Source organism: Miscanthus floridulus, chromosome 16 (genome assembly GCF_019320115.1).
Source record: "Miscanthus floridulus cultivar M001 chromosome 16, ASM1932011v1, whole genome shotgun sequence".
Lineage (NCBI taxonomy): Eukaryota > Viridiplantae > Streptophyta > Magnoliopsida > Poales > Poaceae > Miscanthus > Miscanthus floridulus.
In genome coordinates this window covers 117,125,739-117,147,675 of record NC_089595.1, presented here as the reverse complement: position 1 = coordinate 117,147,675, position 21,937 = coordinate 117,125,739, and the positions used below count along the sequence as shown (strand labels likewise).

Genomic DNA, 21,937 nt, shown 5'->3' with positions numbered 1-21,937 from the left:
TTTCAAATGCCATGAAGAACATGGATGTTGGTGAATTGAGGCCTAGGTAAGTGAATGGTGATGAAGATGATCTAGTGCAAGTACTCTCTAACTCAAATGTGCAAGATGATACAACTCAAGCTAGTACAAGTAGCTCTCATGACAATGAACAAGATCAAGTGGCTAGTACATCATCTCAACCTAATGATCAAGCAAGTGCAAGTAATCAAGTTTCAATTCTCCAACCAACTAATGTTGCAAGAGATCATCCATTGAACATTATCATTGGTGATATTAAGAGGTGTGCAAACTAGATCAAGATTGACTTCATTTTGTGAGCACTTCTCATTTGTGTCATCCATTGAACCAAAGAAGATAGAGGAAGCCTTGAAAGATATTGATTGGGTAAATGTTATGTATGAGGAATTGAATAACTTCACAAGAAATCAAGTATGGGAATCGGTAGAGAGACCGAAAGGACACAATGTGATTGGAACCAAATAGATCTTTAGAAACAAGCAAGATCAAGATAGGATAGTAGTAAGGAACAAAGCAAGATTGGAGCACAAGGCTATACATAAGTTGAAGGTCTTGATTTTGGAGAAACATATGCCTCGGTTGCTAGATTAGAAGCAATTAGGATCTTGCCAGCCTATGCTTGTGCCCACAACATCAAGCTCTATCAAATGGATCACTGACCGGATGTTGGGTCACTTAGTGACCAGACGCTGGAGGGCTGTGTCCGGTCCCACTGATGTGGCAGTGCTTAGAGGAGACGCCGAGTGATCGGACGTTGGGTGAGTCCGGTCGAGCATGACCGAACGCGTCCGATCGTGATTTCTCACTTCTAGATGCTTACTAGAAAGGACCGGATGCTAAGGTCCAGCGTTCGGTCACTTCACAGCAGTGCGTCTGGTCATCACTTGACCGTTGTGATCGAGTGCTCAGTATTTGAAGAGAGGGGACATGTGGTGTGCATCGCACGATCGGACGCTGGGGTCCAGCGTCCAATCAATCTGATTGAAGCGCGCGGTCGCCCCGTGTTCCATGCAGTGAGGAGTCCAACGACTCTATTCATGGGAGCTCCCTATTTAAGCCCTATGGCTGGCTTAAGCTCACTCTCTTGGCCATTTGCATTGACATAGCAACCTTATGAGCTTAGCCAAATTTTTTCCACTCATCTCCATCATTGATTCATCATCTTTGTGAGATTGGGAGAGAATCCAAGTGCATTGCTTGAGTGTTTGTATCTAGAGGCACTTGGTGTTCGTGTTTCGCTGTGGGGTTCGCTTGTTACTCTTGGTGGTTGCCATCACCTAGATGGATTGGAGCAGCGAGGATCATCGAGCGGGGGTTGGTGATTGTCTCTGGCTTTGATCGTGGTGATTGTGAGGGGTTCTTGACCTTTTCCCGATAGAGATCCAAAAGGTACTCTAGTGGATTGCTCGTGGCTTATGTGATCCTCATCTTGTGTTGGTTGTGCGGCACCCTATTGAGGGTTTGGCATGTGATGCTAATTAGCGCGTGAACCTCCAAGTGAGTGAATCACCACAACGAGGAGTAGCTTGCCGGCAAGCAAGTGAACCTCGGTAAAAAATCATTGTGTTCATCATTTGATTCCGAGGTGATTGGTCTTCATTGATATTAATTCTTGTGATTGATTGGTTCACTCCTCGATACGACGGTATAACTATCTTGCTCTCTCTCTTTACATTACCACAAACTAGTTGTCAAGCTCTTTAGTGTAGCTAGTTGTGAGAGCTTGTTAATTTGGTTAGTGTGGCTCATTAGTTAGCTTTTGAGAGCACACTAACTTAGTGTAGTGACATAGCTATTGTGTGGATAGAAACTATATAAACTAGAATTATGGTAGGTGGCTTACATTTTTAGTAGGCTAGCGCAACACTTGCTTCGTCTCATAATTATCTAACCGGTTTGCTAAGTATTGTTGTAGAAATTTTTATTAGGCTATTCACCCCCTCTAGCCATTAGGACCTTACAGAGGGTCATGAGAGCGCTTGATTGAGGGATCATGAGTAGCAAGAGCAATCGACATTGGATATGGCTGTGGCCATGGAAGTCCCTAGAAGTGGTGTGGGATAATAGCTCTGGCAACAGCCAGATTTGGATGAGGGCGATGTGTCATCCCAAGATCTATCAGTTCATTCTATAAATTTGAGGTAACATCTTAATCTTCACTCAAGTACCCTCGCTCATCCATCTTTTTACCATAATTTGTATGGTTTCAATACATGAATGTTGCGTAAATTGATCCACATGCCTTGGTTGAGCTGCTTAGTCAAAGTCACCCCAACTTTTTTTAGCTCAGCCACCGATAGATACAATGAATTTTGAGCAAGTCTGCTTATACAATGAATAAACTTATCACTAAAGAGTTGTTATTAAGAGATACAACTAGCTAGAATCACCCTGGTATAGGAAAAACGTCACATGTACCTTGGTTATCATGTCTACAAGGTAGTAAGCTCTGGCCATTATGAAACACTACAACAAGATAAAAAATGTAAGGAATCCATCCCTATAGTATATCATATATTCAAATATGATCCCCATTCTAGAAACTATTCATAAGACCGTATATTAAGTTCAATATCATATTATTACCAGAAGAAATAATGCTAGGAGTTCACAAGGAAATAGATAGCAAACCTTTGTTATGAATAGTTTTGCATCTTGGTGCCTTAGGGCTTTCCCAACACACCAACATGGAGTGTTGCCCCAGCATTCATGTAGACATAGTGGCAATGTTATGCAGAGCATAGTGGCTCTGCAGGACGTCAGAGATATGTACAAACAATGGTTTGCTCTGATAAAAGACAATGAGAGTTACTGGTATGTGTTGTGACGAAGAACATCTAGCTTTTTTGAGGGGCCACATTCAGTCGATGCAACGAATCGTGATGGCCATGGAAAGACAATGGCATAATGGTGGGCTCCATGGACTCAACACCTTATGTGACTTGCGTTGTAGGATTGACTGCCTTTGGTTGTTTGTTAGTCTAAATGGCATCTCTCTTTCTTTATACCACCACAGAGCATTAGCTCGCGTTGCTCATGCCCTTAGGAAATGGATTGTGCTCTTGGCCAATGATACGGAATGGTCACCAAGAGGTACTTCGCCAATGTCCTCATGCACCCGAACCTGAATGTAAGGATCCTTGGGAGAAATCATGTCCCGTGATTAAAGGTATAAGAGAAGTTTCAATCTCATCCCTAGGAAATCGTATAAGAAATACAAAAACATCATGCCACTGTTAAATCTATATCCATCTATGATATGAACTCTTTCTTTGAGAAATAGAGCTTTTCTTGTATGTCGTGAGGAAGTACACACAAAATCAAAGCATGTTCAATCAACATAAAACAGATTCACAAAAAAACAAAAAGTAAGCTCATATGTAAACTTTTAGGTTTGTACATGTAAGCCATAAGGCATCTTTTGTTATGGAACATGGAAAGATGGTGGATAGATGCACGCCATAGTGATCTCGATTCTAGTTATTCTGATGTCTAAGCTTCGCTCCACCATTTTCCTGTCATAAGCCAGGCCTAAGTCAGTAAACTATGCATTAGAAAATTGGCTATCAATCGGGGAAATGTTGGATCAAGATGGTCAATATTATAATAGAATACAATGGATTGAAACAGCGAGTTGTGCTCATTGCACTCTCTAAACACGTGATTAAACATGTCATTCTGCAAAAATTCAGAGATTACATGTTAGGTCTGGAAGAAACTAAAAGGAACTGCATCTATCAAAATCACAATGTTTCTGATAATGAAAGAGGAAGAGCAATATAAACAGAGTTTTTTTTGTACTATATAATGGTAAAGTAGTACACAAAATTGCACATGCTATCTACCATTAGTTTCTTTCTGAAGATTTCATAAAACATAATTGTTTACATCCAATTGAATACAAATGGAAAAATGTATGATAGTTAACATATAAATTATGATATATGATATATATGTGTGTAAAAGCGTCCGTGTCTTTACTTCGATGATTAGAAAAAAAAAGAGTGATTTTTAAGGAGCTTTTGACCTGCCTCCGATCGTGAATTTGATCGATTCCAAGTTTGAACGACGTTTAAAAGGCCCGGTCCAACAGCAAGATAACTGGGCCTATTAGGCCGCTGGCCTAATCTGCACCGCAGCAGTCCTATAGAAAGGAGTCCAGCTCGTCCCTCCTCCCTCCCTCCGTGTCACCTTCACCTTCACCGCCACCACCTCCACCTCCTTCCCTCACCTTCCAGGGCCCACTGCTCCCCGGCGGCGGCGGCGGCGGCTGCGGAGATGAGCGTGTGGAACTACGTCGTCACGGCGCACAAGCCCACCAGCGTCAGCCACTCCTGCGTCGGCAACTTCACCAGCCCCAACCAGCTCAATCTCATTATCGCGTAAGCGCGCTAGCTAATCCCCCACTCCCCTCCTTCCCCGTCTTCTCCCTCTCGGCGTACGATCTAACTCGGCGCTCTGCTCCCAAATGCTCAAGCCCTTGAGATTGGGCGCTTTGCGGAGTCTCCTAGGGTTTTGGGACGGAGGTGGGGCGCGGCCTAGGGTTTGCCCTCAGCTGGACCACTCAGGAATGCGTGATTTCTCCTATGTCGTCTTGGTTGTTGCGGATTTATTTCTGCTCGGGATGATACAGGGAAATGAAACGCGTCTAATTCCCTCCATATTCTTATTTTTTGATTGATCCCGGAGGGCCAATTGTTTTTTTGTACCACTAGTTATGCAGAATCTGAGACTAGCACAGTAAAACCCTACCTTGCAATTTGGCATTACCTACTAGGGTGTTCAACAGTTGAGCTAATACAAAGTGGCACATAGGCTGGCGTGAGTCTCTCTGTATGTGCAATTCGTAGCTCATCAAGCGATAGACAGGAACATCAGATGTAGCAACCATATTCTATATACATGTTGAGGCGTTTGTGGTGAAATTGCTGCCTAGAAATACTTGCAACGACAGAGCTAGGATTTCTTTTTTGTCCGTTGCCAGTTCAATTGTCTGTACAATCCTTTACTAAGGCACACATGCATCAACCTTTCAGGAAATGTACCCGGATCGAGATCCATTTGCTTACCCCTCAGGGCCTTCAGGTTAGTCATTTATAGAACTGTCAGCGTAGTATCGCTACAATCTTCTGCATAATACCATAACGATTTTGTTTGCCTACCAGCCGATGCTTGACGTACCTATATATGGAAGAATTGCAACGATTGAGCTCTTCCGGCCTCATGTAAGCTAGTTTTCAGTTCATCCATCTGAGATACTTTATTTGTATTTGTGATGTATTTTTATAAATGGATTTTCTGTTTGTGTCTTATCCTCAGAATGAGACTCAGGATTTTCTTTTCATTGCTACGGAGAGGTACAAATTCTGTGTTCTGCAATGGGACGCAGAAAAATCAGAGCTAATTACCAGGTTGGACACTTACTCTCCCGCCTTTTTTCTTTATAAAGCATGGATTTATGTTGCAAGTCCCACTTAATGTTGTCTGTAGGAAAGGATATTGTCACTCAGTAATATTTGTTGATTGAAATTTGAAACACCGGCGTCCCTATTTTGTATGAAAAATAATGGTTTATTTGTAATATGTAGAGCCATGGGTGATGTTTCTGATCGCATTGGCCGCCCTACTGACAATGGACAGGTGCAGATCTTTTTCAGTTTCAACCCCCTACATTTGTCACCTTAGAATGTTATGAAAATTTTCCTTCAATTTGAAATTTTAATTATCCATCATTTTACAGGGTTTTGCGCGAATAGAGAGCAATATTTTACCTGTAACGGTAATACTAATGGGTGGCCTTTTATTTGTTGTGTAGATTGGAATCATCGACCCTGACTGCAGACTCATTGGCCTTCATCTCTATGATGGCTTATTTAAGGTAAACATATTGTCTGCTTCATTAGGTTTATGAATTCAGACTTTATCTCATTATAAAGATGCACTCTGCATATCCAATACACACCTCTTATTTCCTTTGCTATCCTTGCTTGGCAGGTTATACCATTTGACAACAAAGGGCAGCTGAAAGAAGCTTTCAATATCAGGTATGAGTGTTGAAATTTCTAACTGTTATTTATTTGCTGAAAAATATTCATGTGATCTGGAAATGTATGTAGTAACAACAATAAATATCGGAGCATGTGTGCACACTCATATTTCTGTCAATTGGTGGATTTTTTTTTTGGCACTCTTTACAGTTTAGTTAGAGATAACCTTAATGTGCACATCGCTTAGGTTTCTCCATTCTTCTATTTATTATCCATTTATCATTATCATAGAATTCATGTGGTTATCAATGTTATCAAGTTGTCTAGTCGATCCTAGTTGCCATGGGACTGACCAGGCGACTAGTCGCGATTAATCGTCGACCAGGGTGACTAATCGGCCCTGATTGGTCCTAGTCCTATATAAATTAGGACTAATATACCAAATATATACTAATATATATATATGTTCTAGAGTACAAATCGAGCATGAAGATAACTCTAGGGTGGTGGCTGCATGTAGGTTTGCAAATTGGGCTGAAAAACATGAGCCCAAGTGACCTAAGACATCCCAGATGCAGCCCATGTCTTAAGCTGCCCAACAATTCCATTCTATTTTTGGTCGTCCGACTAATTGTGATTAGTCGACGACTAATCGGACGACCAGAAAAATAATCGGCCTAATTGAGTCGTAGCCCCTAGTTGAGTCCAGGATACCGACTAGGACGACTAATCGTGATTAATCGGACAACTTGATGACACTTTATTACTGTCTCTTCGCTTGATTGTCAATCGAGAAGCCAGTAGCTTCTTATTGCATCACGAGAGCATACTGATGTTCTTGCATTTATCTCATGCCATCTACAGATAGATATGCTAGCTACATTTACTCATTCAGTCATTTGGAAAGTTCTTCACAAATCTTGATTTTTCACTAATGGTGATTAACTTTATCGAGATGAACTTTGATATTTTGAGTATATTGTCTAATAGTTAATGTTATGTTATTCAGACTATCTTACAGTTTGTATTTTCTTCTGTTAGACTGGAAGAACTTCAAGTACTGGACATCAAATTTCTGCATGGTTGTGTTAAACCTACTATTGTTGTCCTCTACCAGGTTTGTTTAAACTTCTTTATGACCTCTCCTTTGCTAGAAGAGTTTTGAACAATTGAACTGCATTTTGTTATGACTTGTGATAGTTGCTTTTGTTTATGTGATTTGCATCTTCTGTTTTACACTTCAGGATAATAAAGACGTGAGGCATGTTAAGACTTATGAAGTTGCACTGAAGGACAAAGATTTTGTTGAGGGTCCTTGGTCCCAGAATAATGTAGACAATGGTGCTGGTTTGTTAATACCAGTACCAGCTCCACTTGGTGGTGTGATAATAATTGGCGAGGAGCAAATAGTTTACTGCAATGCCAATTCTACATTTAAAGCAATACCAATAAAACAAGTAATCTCTTGCCTAGATCTCTTTAATTTTCTTTGTGGTGCCAACTTCATGTTGGTAGGTATCATGTCTACACTCTAATTCTTTTCTCCTTGATTTCTGAATTTTTGGCAGTCCATCATTAGAGCTTATGGACGGGTTGACCCAGATGGTTCTCGATATTTACTTGGTGATAATACTGGAATTCTGCATTTACTTGTCCTTACCCATGAACGAGAAAGGTAACAGCTTGTGCATTATTTTGAAACAGAAAGGCTCTTGCTAACGATTTTTCTGTTTCACCTTTTGTCATTTTAGGGTTACTGGTTTGAAAATTGAATACCTTGGAGAGACTTCGATTGCATCATCGATTTCATATCTCGATAATGGCGTTGTTTATGTTGGTTCACAGTTTGGCGATTCACAGGTAGGTCAAATGCTTGTTTGCCCTTCCATTTCTCCATGTTAGATGTAAAAAGGAAAAATCCATGCCCTCTTTATATTGTTCTTTGGAACATGTCTCATAAACATTCTATTTTTCTGACAGCTGGTGAAGCTGAACCTCCAAGCTGATGCAAGCGGTTCATTTGTTGAAATTCTTGAACGGTATGTTAATCTTGGACCGATTGTGGACTTTTGCGTGGTTGACCTTGATAGGCAGGGTCAAGGTCAGGTGGTCACTTGTTCTGGGGCATTTAAAGATGGTTCCCTTCGGGTGGTTCGGAATGGTATAGGGATTAATGAGCAGGTATTTTTATGGCAGTTTATTATTGCCAACTTCTTAATTTGGAGAAGTTTTGAGTTGTTATTTCCCCCTCTCCTGCTTGATTAGGCTTCGGTAGAACTCCAAGGCATAAAGGGATTATGGTCATTGAAATCTTCGTTCAATGATCCATATGACATGTACCTTGTCGTGAGCTTTATAAGTGAGACACGATTCTTGGCGATGAACATGGAAGATGAACTAGAAGAGACTGAGATAGAGGGATTTGATGCACAAACTCAAACCCTGTTTTGCCAGAATGCGATCAATGATCTTCTTATACAGGTGCCTGTTCTAATGACCATTCCGTCAATACCCTTTCTTGCATTTAGCACACTAGCGGCTAGCAAACTATTATTACCTCTGTCCACTAATGTAGTAAGGGAAAAGTTTTAGAAAGTAGATTTTAGCCATTTCTCTTGCAATATATTATCAGTTGCTACAAAATCAACACCATCCTATAAGTAATTTGAATAAAGATGTACTGATGCAGCTTTTGTACGCTAAACATGCATTTAATTTGACTAGTTGTTTCCCCTTTTTGTACATTTTGACGTCTGCCTATTCAATTCAAAATGCCCTGTGTTAGTGGATATAAAAAATGTAGTGGGTATTTGAAGAAAGCTCCTTTTTTGTGTATGTTTGATAGATTAGTTTCCTGTCAGTTCATTTTTCATCATTTTAGCAGTTATGTGATATGAGTCATTTTAATCAACTATATCAATGTTTTACCTGTTGTTTTGAATGACAGGTTACTGCTAATTCTGTTCGGTTAGTCAGTTGTACCTCTCGGGAGCTAGTGGATCAATGGAATGCACCAGCAGGATTCTCAGTCAATGTTGCTTCAGCTAATGCCAGTCAGGTGCTTTTCCTTTTGGACTGCCTCCTGTCGCTCTTTAGAAATTTTGGTTGGGGACATCCCACGTTTCAATGAGACAACCAATTACTCTTTTTTTGAAACCTAAAACTTTCCTGTCATTTTAGTAATATTGCCCTGTTATATTTCCCTAGTAGGTAATTACCAAATATGATCTGATCATTAGATGTGTAGTAATACAAACTTTGGGGGTTGTAGTACCCTTTTGCCTTGTTGTCGATGCACATGTTGACGTGCATCCAGGTCTTCTTTTATCCAACATAAACCCAGGAGAGGAGTTAAGGGGCGGGTGTCATAAACAACAAACATAGCGAGGTTATCAAAAGACTTTTTGTGTACATGCAATCATAATCTAAAGGTACCTGTGCATTTTGAGTAGGCTGGCAGCCAAATGGAGCATTGTAACTTTGTGTAGTTATTATAATCCAGAATTACAGTGTCACCGTTACCTATTGCTGTGATTTTGTGCAGACATTTTTATCATCAGCAACCATTAATCCAGACACATCTTTCTTGAATGTTCTAAGTACAAATGGATTTGAATGATTGGATGCCAATGCTATTTATTTTCTCATACTATTTTTTAATTTCACATGTGTTGCAGGTTCTGTTGGCAACTGGTGGTGGCCATCTTGTTTACCTGGAAATTAGGGATGCTAAACTTGTTGAAGTGAAGCATGCGCAGCTAGAACATGAGATTTCTTGTCTTGATTTGAACCCAATTGGGGAGAATCCACAGTATAGTTCCCTAGCTGCTGTTGGGATGTGGACAGATATAAGTGTTAGAATATTTTCACTTCCAGATCTTGAATTAATAAGGAAGGAAAATTTGGGTGGAGAAATTGTTCCTCGGTCTGTTCTGCTGTGCACCTTGGAGGGGGTATGCTCTTGAAAAAGCTTTTCTAAGCTCATAAAAAAACAAGAATGGCTACTTCAAGTAACATATACATGTTCTTTTTTTCTTTTTCAGGTTTCGTATTTGCTTTGTGCTCTTGGGGATGGTAACCTGTTCAGTTTTCTGCTGAATGCACGTACAGGTGAACTGACTGATAGAAAGAAGGTTACCCTCGGGACCCAACCCATCAGCCTTCGTACCTTCTCATCAAAGGGTACCACCCACGTGTTTGCTTCGTCAGATAGGCCAACTGTCATCTATAGCAGCAATAAGAAGCTTCTCTATAGCAATGTCAATTTGAAAGAGGTTAATCATATGTGCCCTTTCAATACAGCCGCTTTTCCAGACAGGTTTGTTCCCTCTCTAGATTTTGTGCAATGGAATTACTTAATCTTTGAGTCAAGTACCTCCTGTATGTACTTGGGAATTGGGATCGTCTATCAATTTGGCCGAAATGTTTTCACAAGCCATTTTGCGTAACCATCTTATCTTTGTCAGTTCATGTATTGTGTTGGTAGACCTTAATTTCTTGACTCTGTGAAGCAATCTCCTTTTAATTCTTATGTACTTATAAATCTTATCATTAACAGTCAAATTAGGGAAAAGAAATGTTTTATAGCCTGCTGTTTATGTCTTTTGATTTAATTGTTTTATTTTTTTGATTGTTGCTAGTTGCATTCTACTTGATGCTCTGAGCTTGTACTTCATTTGTGTCACTGGTCTAGTCTTTGTGGAGTTATGGTCTGAAAATGGTACCACTGTCTTAAGTTTGCTCTAGTTCACCCCTTGTTTTTCCAATGTCAGTCTTGCAATTGCTAAAGAGGGTGAGCTTTCAATTGGAACTATCGATGATATCCAGAAGCTTCATATCCGCACAATCCCCCTTAATGAACAAGCACGCCGCATTTGCCACCAGGAGCAATCAAGGACACTAGCATTTTGCAGTTTCAAGTGCAACCAAAGTGTGGAGGAAAGTGAGACTCATTTAATACGTCTGCTAGATCATCAGACTTTTGAGTCCCTGTGTGTATATCCTCTAGATCAATATGAATATGGCTGCTCCATCATTAGCTGTTCCTTTGCGGATGATAATAATGTTTATTACTGTGTGGGAACTGCATATGTTATACCTGAAGAAAATGAACCAACAAAGGTAATATACTGTAAGCATGATGTTTTACTAATACTAGTTAACTCCCTTTTAATACTTGTTCAATCTACTGCTGCTTGTATTTTATTTCTCTGTGAACCTTATCTATTTCTTGTGCACAAAATGCTTATGAATCGGCGCATCTTGTAGGGCCGGATCCTTGTATTTGCAGTTGAAGATGGAAGCTTGCAATTAATTGTGGAGAAAGAAACCAAAGGATCAGTTTATTCGCTGAATGCATTTAATGGGAAATTATTGGCTGCTATCAACCAGAAGATTCAATTATATAAGTGGATGTCACGCGAGGATGGTTCACATGAGCTGCAATCTGAGTGTGGCCACCATGGGCACATACTTGCCTTGTATACTCAAACGCGTGGTGACTTCATTGTGGTTGGCGATCTGATGAAATCAATATCCTTGCTGGTGTATAAGGTGGGTCTTTTAATTGTTTGCTGGACTCACATTGCATTATCTGTAATTTTTTTGTTGGGCTGATTGCTAATGTTTTTACTTTTGGGCAGCATGAAGAAAGCGCGATTGAAGAGCGTGCTAGGGATTACAATGCAAACTGGATGACTGCTGTTGAGATGCTTGATGATGAAGTCTATGTTGGGGCGGAGAATGGCTATAATCTATTCACCGTGCGCAAGAACAGCGATGCAGCCACAGATGATGAAAGGGCCAGGCTTGAGGTCGTCGGGGAGTACCATCTTGGGGAGTTTGTGAACAGATTCCGCCATGGTTCACTCGTGATGCGTCTTCCAGACTCAGAGATAGGGCAGATTCCTACGGTCATCTTTGGCACAATAAACGGGGTAATTGGCATTATTGCCTCCCTCCCGCATGACCAATACGTCTTCCTGGAGAAGCTCCAGTCGACTCTTGTGAAGTACATAAAGGGCGTCGGAAACCTGAGCCATGAGCAATGGCGGTCGTTCCATAACGACAAGAAGACAGCGGAGGCTCGGAACTTCCTTGACGGTGACCTGATCGAGTCGTTCCTTGACCTTAGCCGGAGCAAGATGGAGGAGGTGTCCAAGGCCATGGGCGTCCCCGTGGAGGAGCTGTCCAAGAGGGTGGAAGAGCTGACGAGGCTTCACTAGTAGATGGATATGTAGATGCTTTGCTTGTAAGCCTGTAACTTGTTGCATGTACATCTTATCTTTAACATCTGTTTTGTGCTGTAGCAGTGTTGCAGTCGCATGTAGCAGTTCCCTGAGCTGACTCCGCAGTTGCCGAGGGTCGCACAAGCGAAGTGTTCGCCCGTGGCTGTAGCCTATACCTGTCCTGCATTGTTGGTTGACCCGAATACTTTTTGAGCTGCCAGTTTGTTGAGATTGTTTTTGTTTATTTATGCTGAATGGAAAGATCCTGCGATGGGCCGACGCGAGTCAGGAGTAGATGGGTTATAGATGGGGAGCAGATGGGATACTTAAGGCCATGTTTGGTTTCTACAGGAGCTCTTAAAATTTTTGTCACATTAAATATTTAGACACATGCATAGAGTATTAAATATAGATTAATTATAAAATTAATTGTACAACTTGTGACTAATTTGCGAGATGAATCTTTTAAGTCTAATTAGGCTATGATTTGACAACGTGATGCTACAGTAAACATAAGCTAATGACGGATTAGTTAGGCTTAAAAAATTTGTCTTGTAAGTTAGTCTTTATCTATATAATTGGTTTTGTAATTAATCTATATTTAATGCTTCTTATTAGTATATAAATATTCAACTATATAATTGATTTTATAATTAATCTATATTTAATGTTTTTTATTAATATTTAAATATTCAACGTGACATGAATTTTAGGAGAGACTCAAAAACCAAACACCCTCTTAAGTATGGATGACCGAATGAGACGGCAGTTGAGAGCCGTCTTGTCTTCTTTCTGGTAGAAGTAAGGTAGTGGTGGTGGTCCAGTCACAGGCCCAATCCAGTCATCAGTCAGGGCCAGCCTGGTCCATCTAGCTCCAGCAGGCAGCAGCCCAGCCCTTTGATTTGAACCTGCCGCTGCGAGCACAACCCCGTTTGGGGGGCAGCACTGCGCTAATGCGACAGCCACAGCCACAGCCACAGCCACAGCCACCACCAGATCGAGCAAGCCGCCGACCCACCATAACCACACCCTCCCCCGTCTGTCGCTCTCTCGGTCTCCCCCCACCCCGCCCAAAGCCGAGCCTCGCGCTTGGCGCTCCTGTCTCTCTTTCTCTCCCTCCCGCACGGGCGCACGGGGCACCCACGCCTCGCCATCCCGCTGTCCGGTCCACCGCCGCAACCTCTGCCACCCCGCCGATCGCGGGGGGCTCGGACTCGCCGCCGCTTCGCCCTGTCCCGCCCCAGGCGCCCAAACCCTAGATCTGGTACGGGATCCGCCGCCTCGCCGCCATGTTCTGGCGCATGACCGGCCTCTCCGCGGCCTCGCCCGTGAGTACACTCCTCTCTTGCCTCTTGTGCTGTGCCTCTCGCTCTTCCCTTCTGTTGGGAAGGAGGGAGGGTGTCGCCTCGCCAGCCGGATCGACGCACGCTGCTCTGCTCTAGAGCCACGCCTGCTGCGCGTAGAGTTCGCTGCTGCCTCCGCCGCGCGCTGTAACGTCGTAGCTTTGTGCTGTCGAGACAGAGAGGCACACATTTCGTTTTTGCTCTCTGTCTTCTGTAATAGACTCCCTTACTTTTATGGCATTAACCAAACTAGCTTTTCCGAAGAAACAAAACAAAACAAGTTAGAGAAAAATCTAGATCGACAAATGGCATCAGCAGTTCAGCACCAGCAACGGTTCCGTTGATCTCCCTTTTGGCTTCTTATTGTTGACCGGCTGAATCCTCGGACGGGGTGGGTGTTGGAACAGCTTCCCTGTTCCGTGTTTTGTTCCTGCTGTATGCACACGCTCTGCGGATGTTCCCCCAAGGAAGGAATCAGATAAGCCTGGCTGGAGCTAGTTTGAGCGGATTCCATTGGCAATCATTTCCGCTTCATAAGTAATAAACATTCTTTCTCTCGCTCTCTGCACACTGTTACTGTCTCAGTTGGGAACGTATTTTCTGTTTCTGTTGCATTACTATTTATGGGAAAAGACGACATATTCAACAGCTAAGTGTCGCGGAAATGCGTATGTTGCGTTGGATTTGCGGTCATACAAGAAGGGATCGAGTTCGGAACGATGATATACGTGAGAGATTAGGGGTAGCACCAATTGAAGAAAAGCTTGTCCAACACCGGTTGAGATGGTTTGGACATGTGCAACGGAGACCTCCAGATGCACCGGTGCGTAGTGGAATCCTAAGTCAGGATAGTAACGTGAAGAGAGGCAGATGAAGACCGAAGTTGACTTGGGTAGAGGCAATAAAAGGAGACTTGAAAGGATGGAATATACCCAAAGACTTAGCCTTAGATAGGAGTGCTTGGAAGACAGCTATTCACGTGCCTGAACCTTGATTGTTTCTGTTGGGTTTCAACTCTAGCCTACCCCAACTTGTTTGGGACTTAAAGGCTTTGTTGTTGTTGTTGTACTATTTATGGGACTTCCTGTTCCTGTACATGTGTCGGAAATTAATTTCATGTCAAGTATGCTTACTGTTCATTTATTTCTTCCTCCCTTATAAAGAGTCAGAACACTTCATTCTGTTCAGATAGCACTCTTAACTGTCTAGTGGATTGAGCATGTTTATTGGTGTGTCTTATTTCTTTACTATGTTTTTTTTACCATCTCAAGGCTGTTGTGAAAATTTACCAGCATACACTTGGACATCCCCATCCCACATGCCTAACTTTCTTTTTCTGTTGGCCAGGTGGATACAATTCTGGACAAGGAGAACTTTACGTTGGAAGAGCTTCTTGACGAGGATGAAATCATCCAGGAGTGCAAAGCACTGAATACTCGACTCATAAATTTGTAAGACCATTACCTGTTTTCAAGCTGCTACAGTTTTCAGCATGTCTAAGCTTTTGTTTTATCACTCTATGAATTTTGCATGTATTGCTGGTTTACTGGCAAAGGAGTCCATTTATGATTTATGAACGAGTAAGATAGCAAAAGCCGTACTTACCATATTCACCTGTCCCTTTCAGCCATACTTAACTCCTATATGCATCAGAACTGCCTATGGGGTTCTCTCATGCAAAGCTGAGAAACAGCTCTAATTGCAATTGATCTGCACATACAACCTTTTCATTTCATTCAAGATTGCTTTGCAATTTACTTCTGCCATTACGCTATGTAATTAGCTTAGCAGCATTGCATGCTGAATTTGTTCCTTTAGTTTCTAGGGAATGGCTAAACACATTCTCCTTTTCCCAATTTTGTAAGCTTTTGCATAGTAGATTCAGCTTGATCATCATTTATTAAATTTGCTTCATTTTCTCATCTATTTCAGATGTTTCAACTGCTGTTAAATGAGTTTTTTTTTTCTCCGTGGTGAAACTAAGTGTTTATTTATGTTGAACTCTGCCTTTTTTAGTTATATAAGTGTTCAGTCTTGAAAAATGTAGTAGTTTTATATGTTATAACAGTATATAGCGATTAGTGTGAACACACCGCGTAGCTTTCAACTGCACTCCACCTTATTGTAGGCTTGTTTCCCTGCCTAAAATGTTTGAATTTTTGTATCTAGCTTGCGAGATAAGGCCCAAGTGCAGCAGTTACTTCGTTACATTGTGGAAGAAGTTCCAGAGGATTCAGAGAAGAAACAGTCTTTCAAGTATGCTATGTATATTTGTTGTTCATTGCCATGCCATATATTAAACTAGTTTGCTGATTAGCCTTGTCAAACTTCACTTGTCTACCTCTTGCAGGTTTCCATTTATCGCTTGTGAGATTTTTACTTGTGAAATTGACATTATTTTGAGAACCTTGGTAGAGGATGTTGAGGTAAATATATTCACTTGTTAGCACATTTCTTTGGAACATTTTACTCCACAAGTTTATGAACTTCGTTCTGTCTAACAATCTCCTTCCTTCTGTTACAGTTAATGGATTTACTTTTCTCATTTGTAAAACCTGACCATCCGCATAGCACCTTGTTAGCTGGTTACTTCAGTAAGGTACCCCCCACCTCGTCTCCTCTTATTCCTGACCTCTTAATCATGGATAAAGTTGTCTTCAAGACCTCTGCAATGTACTTTTACTTCTAACCGTCACATGGGGCCTCACAATTCCCTTCTCTTGTTGCATTATGATGAATTATGGAGCTCAACCAGGTTATTTATCTTTTTAGGTGGTTATATGTTTGATGCTACGGAAGACTGCTTCTCTTATGAATTATGTTCAGGTATTGCTGATCTGTTCTGTAAAATGTAGATTGGTTCTACTGTGCCTTTTTTTCAATGTGTTGCTAGGTAACCTCGAGCTTGACCTGTTCTGCCTGCTTTGAATGCGCATTCATATTCTGTTTTACCAACCAAAGATTGCTGATTGATTGTTTGCCCATGTCAGTGAACTTATTCGTGTACGTCTTGTTGTGCTTACCTGCTTCTCCTTTGTTGTGTATGCTGTTGCCTTGCTCTTGCAGACTGACAGGCATCCATGATATATTATGTTGTTGACTTTGTATGGGTACATAGAATATGACTTATGGTCTATTGATATTGGAATCCTTTATTTTCTTTGCGATTGTGATATCTCAGTTCTGCTCATTGCCCACACTGTCTTTGGATGCTATGCTGGAAAGATGGTGTCATTTGTGTACATTCCAATTTATGTTTACGTATCTTTTTTATTTTACCTTTTTGTAGGAGCATCCAAATATTGTTGTCCAGCTTGTCGACCTCATTGGTATCACATCAATAATGGAGGTAAGTAGTTATTGAACTCAGTCCCCGTCTAGTTTGGTGAGTGCCTTTGGTTGGTGTTGGTCATCAAATTGATTGTAAAACAGGTGTTGATGAGATTGATTGGCGCTGATGAAACCATATACTCGAATTTCGCGGATACATTGCATTGGTTAGAGAACACAGATGTACTGGAAATGATTGTGGATAAATTTAGCTCATCAGTAAGTACACTTGATCACTCAGTAACATAGTGCTATACGACATATGTTGGGCACTAAACCATGTCATTATTAAGCTTTGGTGTGTGTAGAGTGTGTGGGTGTTTGGGTTCTTGTCCTGTATTTTCTTCTTAATAATAATGAACCGCAGCTCTCCTGCGTTTTCGCGAAAAAAATGTCATTATTATGCTGTACTTGCAGTGGTTATGGAGGTTGGTTTGTTGTCTCAGTAGAATTCATATGTTTTTTTTGGATATATTTCTAGTAAAGGGCTACTCCGCCTATGTTGTCTTAACATACCAGGTCCCAAGCCCTGGTAAAGGAGGGGGGTTGTGATAGGCGTGGCGAGCCAACGTTAAATTTAGCCATTCTAATGGAGATGAAACCTGAAAGAAAACTGTTGGGGCGTAACCCTCTTAGCGACGCGCCATATCGGAACCCGGGTATGGTGTTAAATGAGCAAGGGCCGGGTCGTCACCCCCGTGACGCGCCGTGTCGCGATCTGGGCACGGTGTCAAGTGAGCAAGGATCGGGTTATCGCATCCTTAGTGGCGCGCTACATCGGCGCTCGGGTGTAGTGAAAAATGAGCAAGGGTCTTCACATCTGAGGCGACGGGTGCGAAGGGTAAGGAATCTAGTCGAACCAACTAGGATCCATTTAGCTAGTTGGAATGTAGGGTCGTTTACAGTTAAGTTAAGAGAATTAGTTGATACCGCGACTAGGAGGCGTGTAAATATATTATGCGTTCAAGAGACTTAATGGAAGGGTCAGAAGGCGAAGGAGGTGGACAATACAGGTTTCAAGCTTTGGTACACAGGGATAGTCGCGAATAGAAATTGAGTAGGAATTTTGATTGATAAGAGCCTCAAGAATAGTGTGGTGGGAGTGAGAATGCAAGGAGATAGGATTATCTTAGTCAAGCTTGTCATTGGTGATATGGTCTTGAATGTCATTAGTGCGTATGCCCTCCAAGTAGGCCTCGACGAGAGTGTTAAGAGACAGTTCTGGGAAGACTTAGATGGCCTGATTAGAGTTGTACCTAGTAGTGAGAAACTTTTTATAGGAGGAGATCTTAATGGGCATGTAGGTACTACACGTGCAGGTTTTGAGGCAGTTCATGGAGGTTTTGGGTATGGTAGTAGGAATCACGAGGGGGAGGAAGTTTTGGACTTCACGGTAGCTTTTGACTTGATGATAGCCAACACCTTCAAAAGCGGACAACACTCTAGTCAGATTGACTGTCCTCGCAAGAAGAAAGGGCAAACGAGTATGTTTGGGTTGCAAGGTGATACCAGGGGAGTGTGTTGTTTCTCAACATAGGCTTTTGGTGGTAGACTTTCGTTTTCAGGTGCGTGCCCGTAGGGATAAACAAGCTAAGATTGAAAGAACAAAGTGGTGGAAACTGAAAGGGGAGACGTCAGAGGTATTCAGGGAAAGGGTTATCAAAGAGGGCTCTTGGAAGGAAGAAGATGACATAAACAACATGTGGGAGAAAATGGCAACCAACATCCGGAAGGTGGCCTCAGAGGTGTGTGGAGTAACCAAAGGAAGTGGAGGCGAGGCTAAAGATACTTTGGGGTGGAACGAGGAAGTCCAAAGGGCTATTAAGGAGAAGAAAGAATGCTATAGACGCTTGTACCATGACAGGAGTGTGGACAACATAGAGAAGTACAAGGTGGCAAAGAAGACTGCAAAGCGAGCTGTAAATGTGGCAAAGGGTAGAGCGTACGAGGATCTTTACCAACATTTGGGTACGAAGGAAGGAAAGAAGGACATTTATAGGATGACTAGGGTTCGCGAGAGAAAGACAAGGGACTTGAACCAAGTTAAGTGCATTAAAGATGAAAGGGAGCATCTCTTGGTGAAGGAGGATGAGATCCGACATCGATGGCAAGAGTATTTTGACAAATTGTTCAATGGTGAGAATACGGACACAACCTTTCAGTTGGATGACTCTTTTGATGACATCAATAGGCGCTTTGTGCGGAGAATCCAAGAATCTGAGGTCAGAGAGGCGTTGAAAAGGATGAAAGGAGGTAAGGCGATGGGACCGCATGGTATCCCAATCGAGGTGTGGAGATGCCTCGGGGACATAGCTATAGTATGGCTAACCAAGCTGTTCAACCATATTTTTCGATCGAACAAGATGCCTGACGAGTGGAGGAGAGGTATATTGGTACCGATCTACAAGAATAAAGGGGATATTCAAAGTTGTACTAATTACCGGAAAATTAAGTTGATGAGCCATACTATAAAGCTATGTGAGAGAGTTATCGAGCATCGCTTGAGAGCAATAACGCGGGTCTTTATGAACCAATTTGGTTTTATGCCTGGTAGGTCAATCATGGAAGCATTTTTTTTAATAAGACAAGTTACGGAGCGGTATAGGGAGAAGAAGGACCTACACATGGTTTTATTGACTTGGAGAAGGCTTATGACAAAATACCAAGGAATGTTATGTGGTGGGCTTTGGACAAACATAAAGTCCCAACGAAGTACGTCGGGCTCATTAAGGACATGTATAACAATGTTGTGACTAGTGTTCGAACAAGTGATAGAGACACAGATGACTTCCTGATTAGGATAGGACTACATCAAGGGTCAGCTTTGAGCCCTTATTTGTTTGCCTTACATGGGACATACAAGGGGACATCCCTTGGTGTATGTTTTTCGCAGACGATGTAGTGCTAGTTGATGAAAGTCGGACAGGAGTGAATCAGAAACTGGAGTTATGGCGGAAGACTTTGGAGTCCAAAGGTTTTAGACTCTGTAGAACTAAAACTGAGTATATAAGATGTGACTTCGGCACTACTACTCGGGAGGAGGAAGATATTAGTTTGGAAGGTCAAGTAGTGCCTAGGAAGGATACCTTTCGATATTTAGGATCAATGCTACAAAGAGACGGGGATATTGATGAAGATGTTAGCCATAGAATCAAAGCAGGGTGGATGAAGTGACGCCAAACATTTGGTGTCCTATGTGACAAAAGGGTACCACAGAAGCTAAAAGGTAAGTTTTATAGGACAACGATTAGACCTGCTATGTTGTATGGTGCAGAATGTTGGCCTACGAAAAGACGACATGTTCAACAGATAAGTGTCGCGGAAATGCGTATGTTGCGTTGGATTTGCGGTCATACAAAAAGGGATCGAGTTCGGAACGATGATATACGTGATAGATTAGGGGTAGCACCAATTGAAGAAAAACTTGTCCAACACCGGTTGAGATGGTTTGGACATGTCCAACGGAGACCTCCAGAGGCACCGGTGCGTAGTGGAATCCTAAGCCAGGATAATAACGTGAAGAGAGGCAGAGGAAGACCGAAGTTAACTTGGGTAGAGGCAATAAAAGGAGACTTGAAAAGATGGAATATAGCCAAAGACTTAACCTTAGATAGGAGTGCTTGAAAAACAGATATTCACGTGCATGAACCTTGATTGCTTTTGCTTGGTTTCAACTCTAGCCTACCCCAATTTGTTTGGGACTTAAAGGCTTTGTTGTTGTTGTTGTTGTATTTCTAGTAAAGGGCTCATATATCTATGTTGCCTTGATCAAACAGGACTCTCCTGAAGTGCATGCAAATGCTGCTGAAATCCTTTCCGCCGTAACTCGATGCGCCCCTCCTGCTCTTGCTGCGAAAATATGCAGCCCAAGGTTTGTCCTTTTCATTTAATTTTTGTGCGATCAGAAAATGCAACTTTTGTGCATCATATCGCTTCCTTTGTCAGCTATTATTATGTTCATTTTTCTTTGCTTGTTCCTGGTATCAGTTTTGTTGGTAGGTTGTTTCGTCACGCTCTTGAAGAGTCAAGACCAAAATCTGTTCTGGTTCATTCATTGTCAGTGTGTATATCTCTGTTGGACCCCAAAAGACAAGCATCAGCCTCATACCAAGCATTTAGAAGCAACTTAACTCACGGAACGCTGGTCACAGCCAGTCCAGAAACAGTTGATGGTATGCTGGAGAGTTTAGGTGAGTGCTATGTGCTTGATTCTTTCTACTTAATGCTACTTGTATTGTTTATATGCTTTTCACTTGTTACACCCTTGCTTTCTGTCACACACATTCTCCTTGTCATGTGCACACCTGGCATGTTTAATGAAAATATGAAATGCTTGATTGCCTTTCCGAGGACTTACCAGTATACCTGTAATCACATCTTAGGTGACTTGCTGAAGTTACTGGACATTACTTCTTCTGAAAATGTTTTGCCTACAACTTATGGATGTTTGCGTCCGCCTCTTGGAAAACACCGTTTGAAGGTATGCTCAGACGCTGTGGATCTCTTGTTTTTAGTTTGAGCATATATGATTAGTTTTCGTTTGCTTAAGACATTTTTTTCCTCCTGAATAAATTATTCTTAACCTTCCAGTTATTTGATGGAAGCATTAATGCTGCCTACGGATTTTTAGACTTTACTGTTATTTAATACCATGCATGAGGATATATGATGGGGTAATTTTTGAGAGAGATATTGTTACGGCGCGCCTTGCTACGGAGAAAGTATGGAGGGGAGGAGGCGAGCCGCGGCTTGGCAGGACGGCGGCGTGACGGCGCCGTGCTGCAGCTGAGGGTTTGGAGGGGGCGAGGTTGACAGAGATGCCGATGAACAGTAACGCCCGAGGGCCCAGGGGAGAATGAATCTCAATCCCAGGCTATCCTTTCCTTAATTCACTGTCTATGCCATATAGGCTTTCTTGTTACAAAGATAGAAACAAATCCCTATTTTCTCTCCCGATCTAACAAACTCTCGCTGAAGGGGAAAACCGGCCTGGGGCGCGGTGACCGCGCCCAGCGCGCCTCGCGCGTTTCCC

General features: G+C 42.0%; 2 protein-coding genes and 1 pseudogene across 2 annotated transcripts; 2 read left to right on the top strand and 1 right to left on the bottom strand.

Annotated features, from left to right (window-relative positions):
- Positions 1-3,052: 3,052 nt before the first annotated feature.
- Positions 3,053-3,896, bottom strand: LOC136511357 (uncharacterized; annotated as a pseudogene).
- A 294-nt stretch (positions 3,897-4,190) lies between these two features.
- LOC136512018 (DNA damage-binding protein 1-like) lies at positions 4,191-12,461 on the top strand. The gene is made up of 19 exons (XM_066506028.1): positions 4,191-4,400; positions 5,055-5,103; positions 5,184-5,243; positions 5,338-5,429; positions 5,607-5,658; positions 5,834-5,896; positions 6,013-6,062; positions 7,047-7,122; positions 7,250-7,462; positions 7,574-7,680; positions 7,757-7,865; positions 7,986-8,186; positions 8,271-8,486; positions 8,953-9,063; positions 9,683-9,958; positions 10,049-10,323; positions 10,778-11,126; positions 11,274-11,558; positions 11,648-12,461. Exons 1-19 carry the CDS (start codon positions 4,297-4,299, stop codon positions 12,227-12,229), a joined length of 3,270 nt encoding a protein of 1,089 aa, XP_066362125.1. The 5' UTR covers positions 4,191-4,296; the 3' UTR covers positions 12,230-12,461.
- Positions 12,462-13,277: 816 nt separating this feature from the next.
- LOC136513379 (uncharacterized) lies at positions 13,278-21,562 on the top strand. The gene is made up of 12 exons (XM_066507388.1): positions 13,278-13,560; positions 14,923-15,026; positions 15,745-15,831; positions 15,926-16,001; positions 16,100-16,174; positions 16,348-16,401; positions 16,865-16,924; positions 17,008-17,124; positions 20,682-20,776; positions 20,893-21,095; positions 21,288-21,385; positions 21,496-21,562. The coding sequence occupies exons 1-12, from the start codon at positions 13,522-13,524 to the stop codon at positions 21,550-21,552; spliced, it is 1,065 nt and encodes a 354-aa protein (XP_066363485.1). The 5' UTR covers positions 13,278-13,521; the 3' UTR covers positions 21,553-21,562.
- The last annotated feature ends 375 nt before the right edge of the window (positions 21,563-21,937 follow it).

Coding starts and splice junctions, on each gene's coding strand:
- LOC136512018 (XM_066506028.1), top strand. CDS start 4,297: ATGAGCGTGTGGAACTACGTCGTCACGGCGCACAAGCCCACCAGCGTC. Junction 5,430..5,606: donor AAATCAGAGCTAATTACCAG/GTTGGACACTTA, acceptor TGTAATATGTAG/AGCCATGGGTGATGTTTCTG. Junction 8,487..8,952: donor TCAATGATCTTCTTATACAG/GTGCCTGTTCTA, acceptor TTTGAATGACAG/GTTACTGCTAATTCTGTTCG.
- LOC136513379 (XM_066507388.1), top strand. CDS start 13,522: ATGTTCTGGCGCATGACCGGCCTCTCCGCGGCCTCGCCC. Junction 13,561..14,922: donor GCCTCTCCGCGGCCTCGCCC/GTGAGTACACTC, acceptor TCTGTTGGCCAG/GTGGATACAATTCTGGACAA. Junction 16,002..16,099: donor CCTTGGTAGAGGATGTTGAG/GTAAATATATTC, acceptor CTTCTGTTACAG/TTAATGGATTTACTTTTCTC.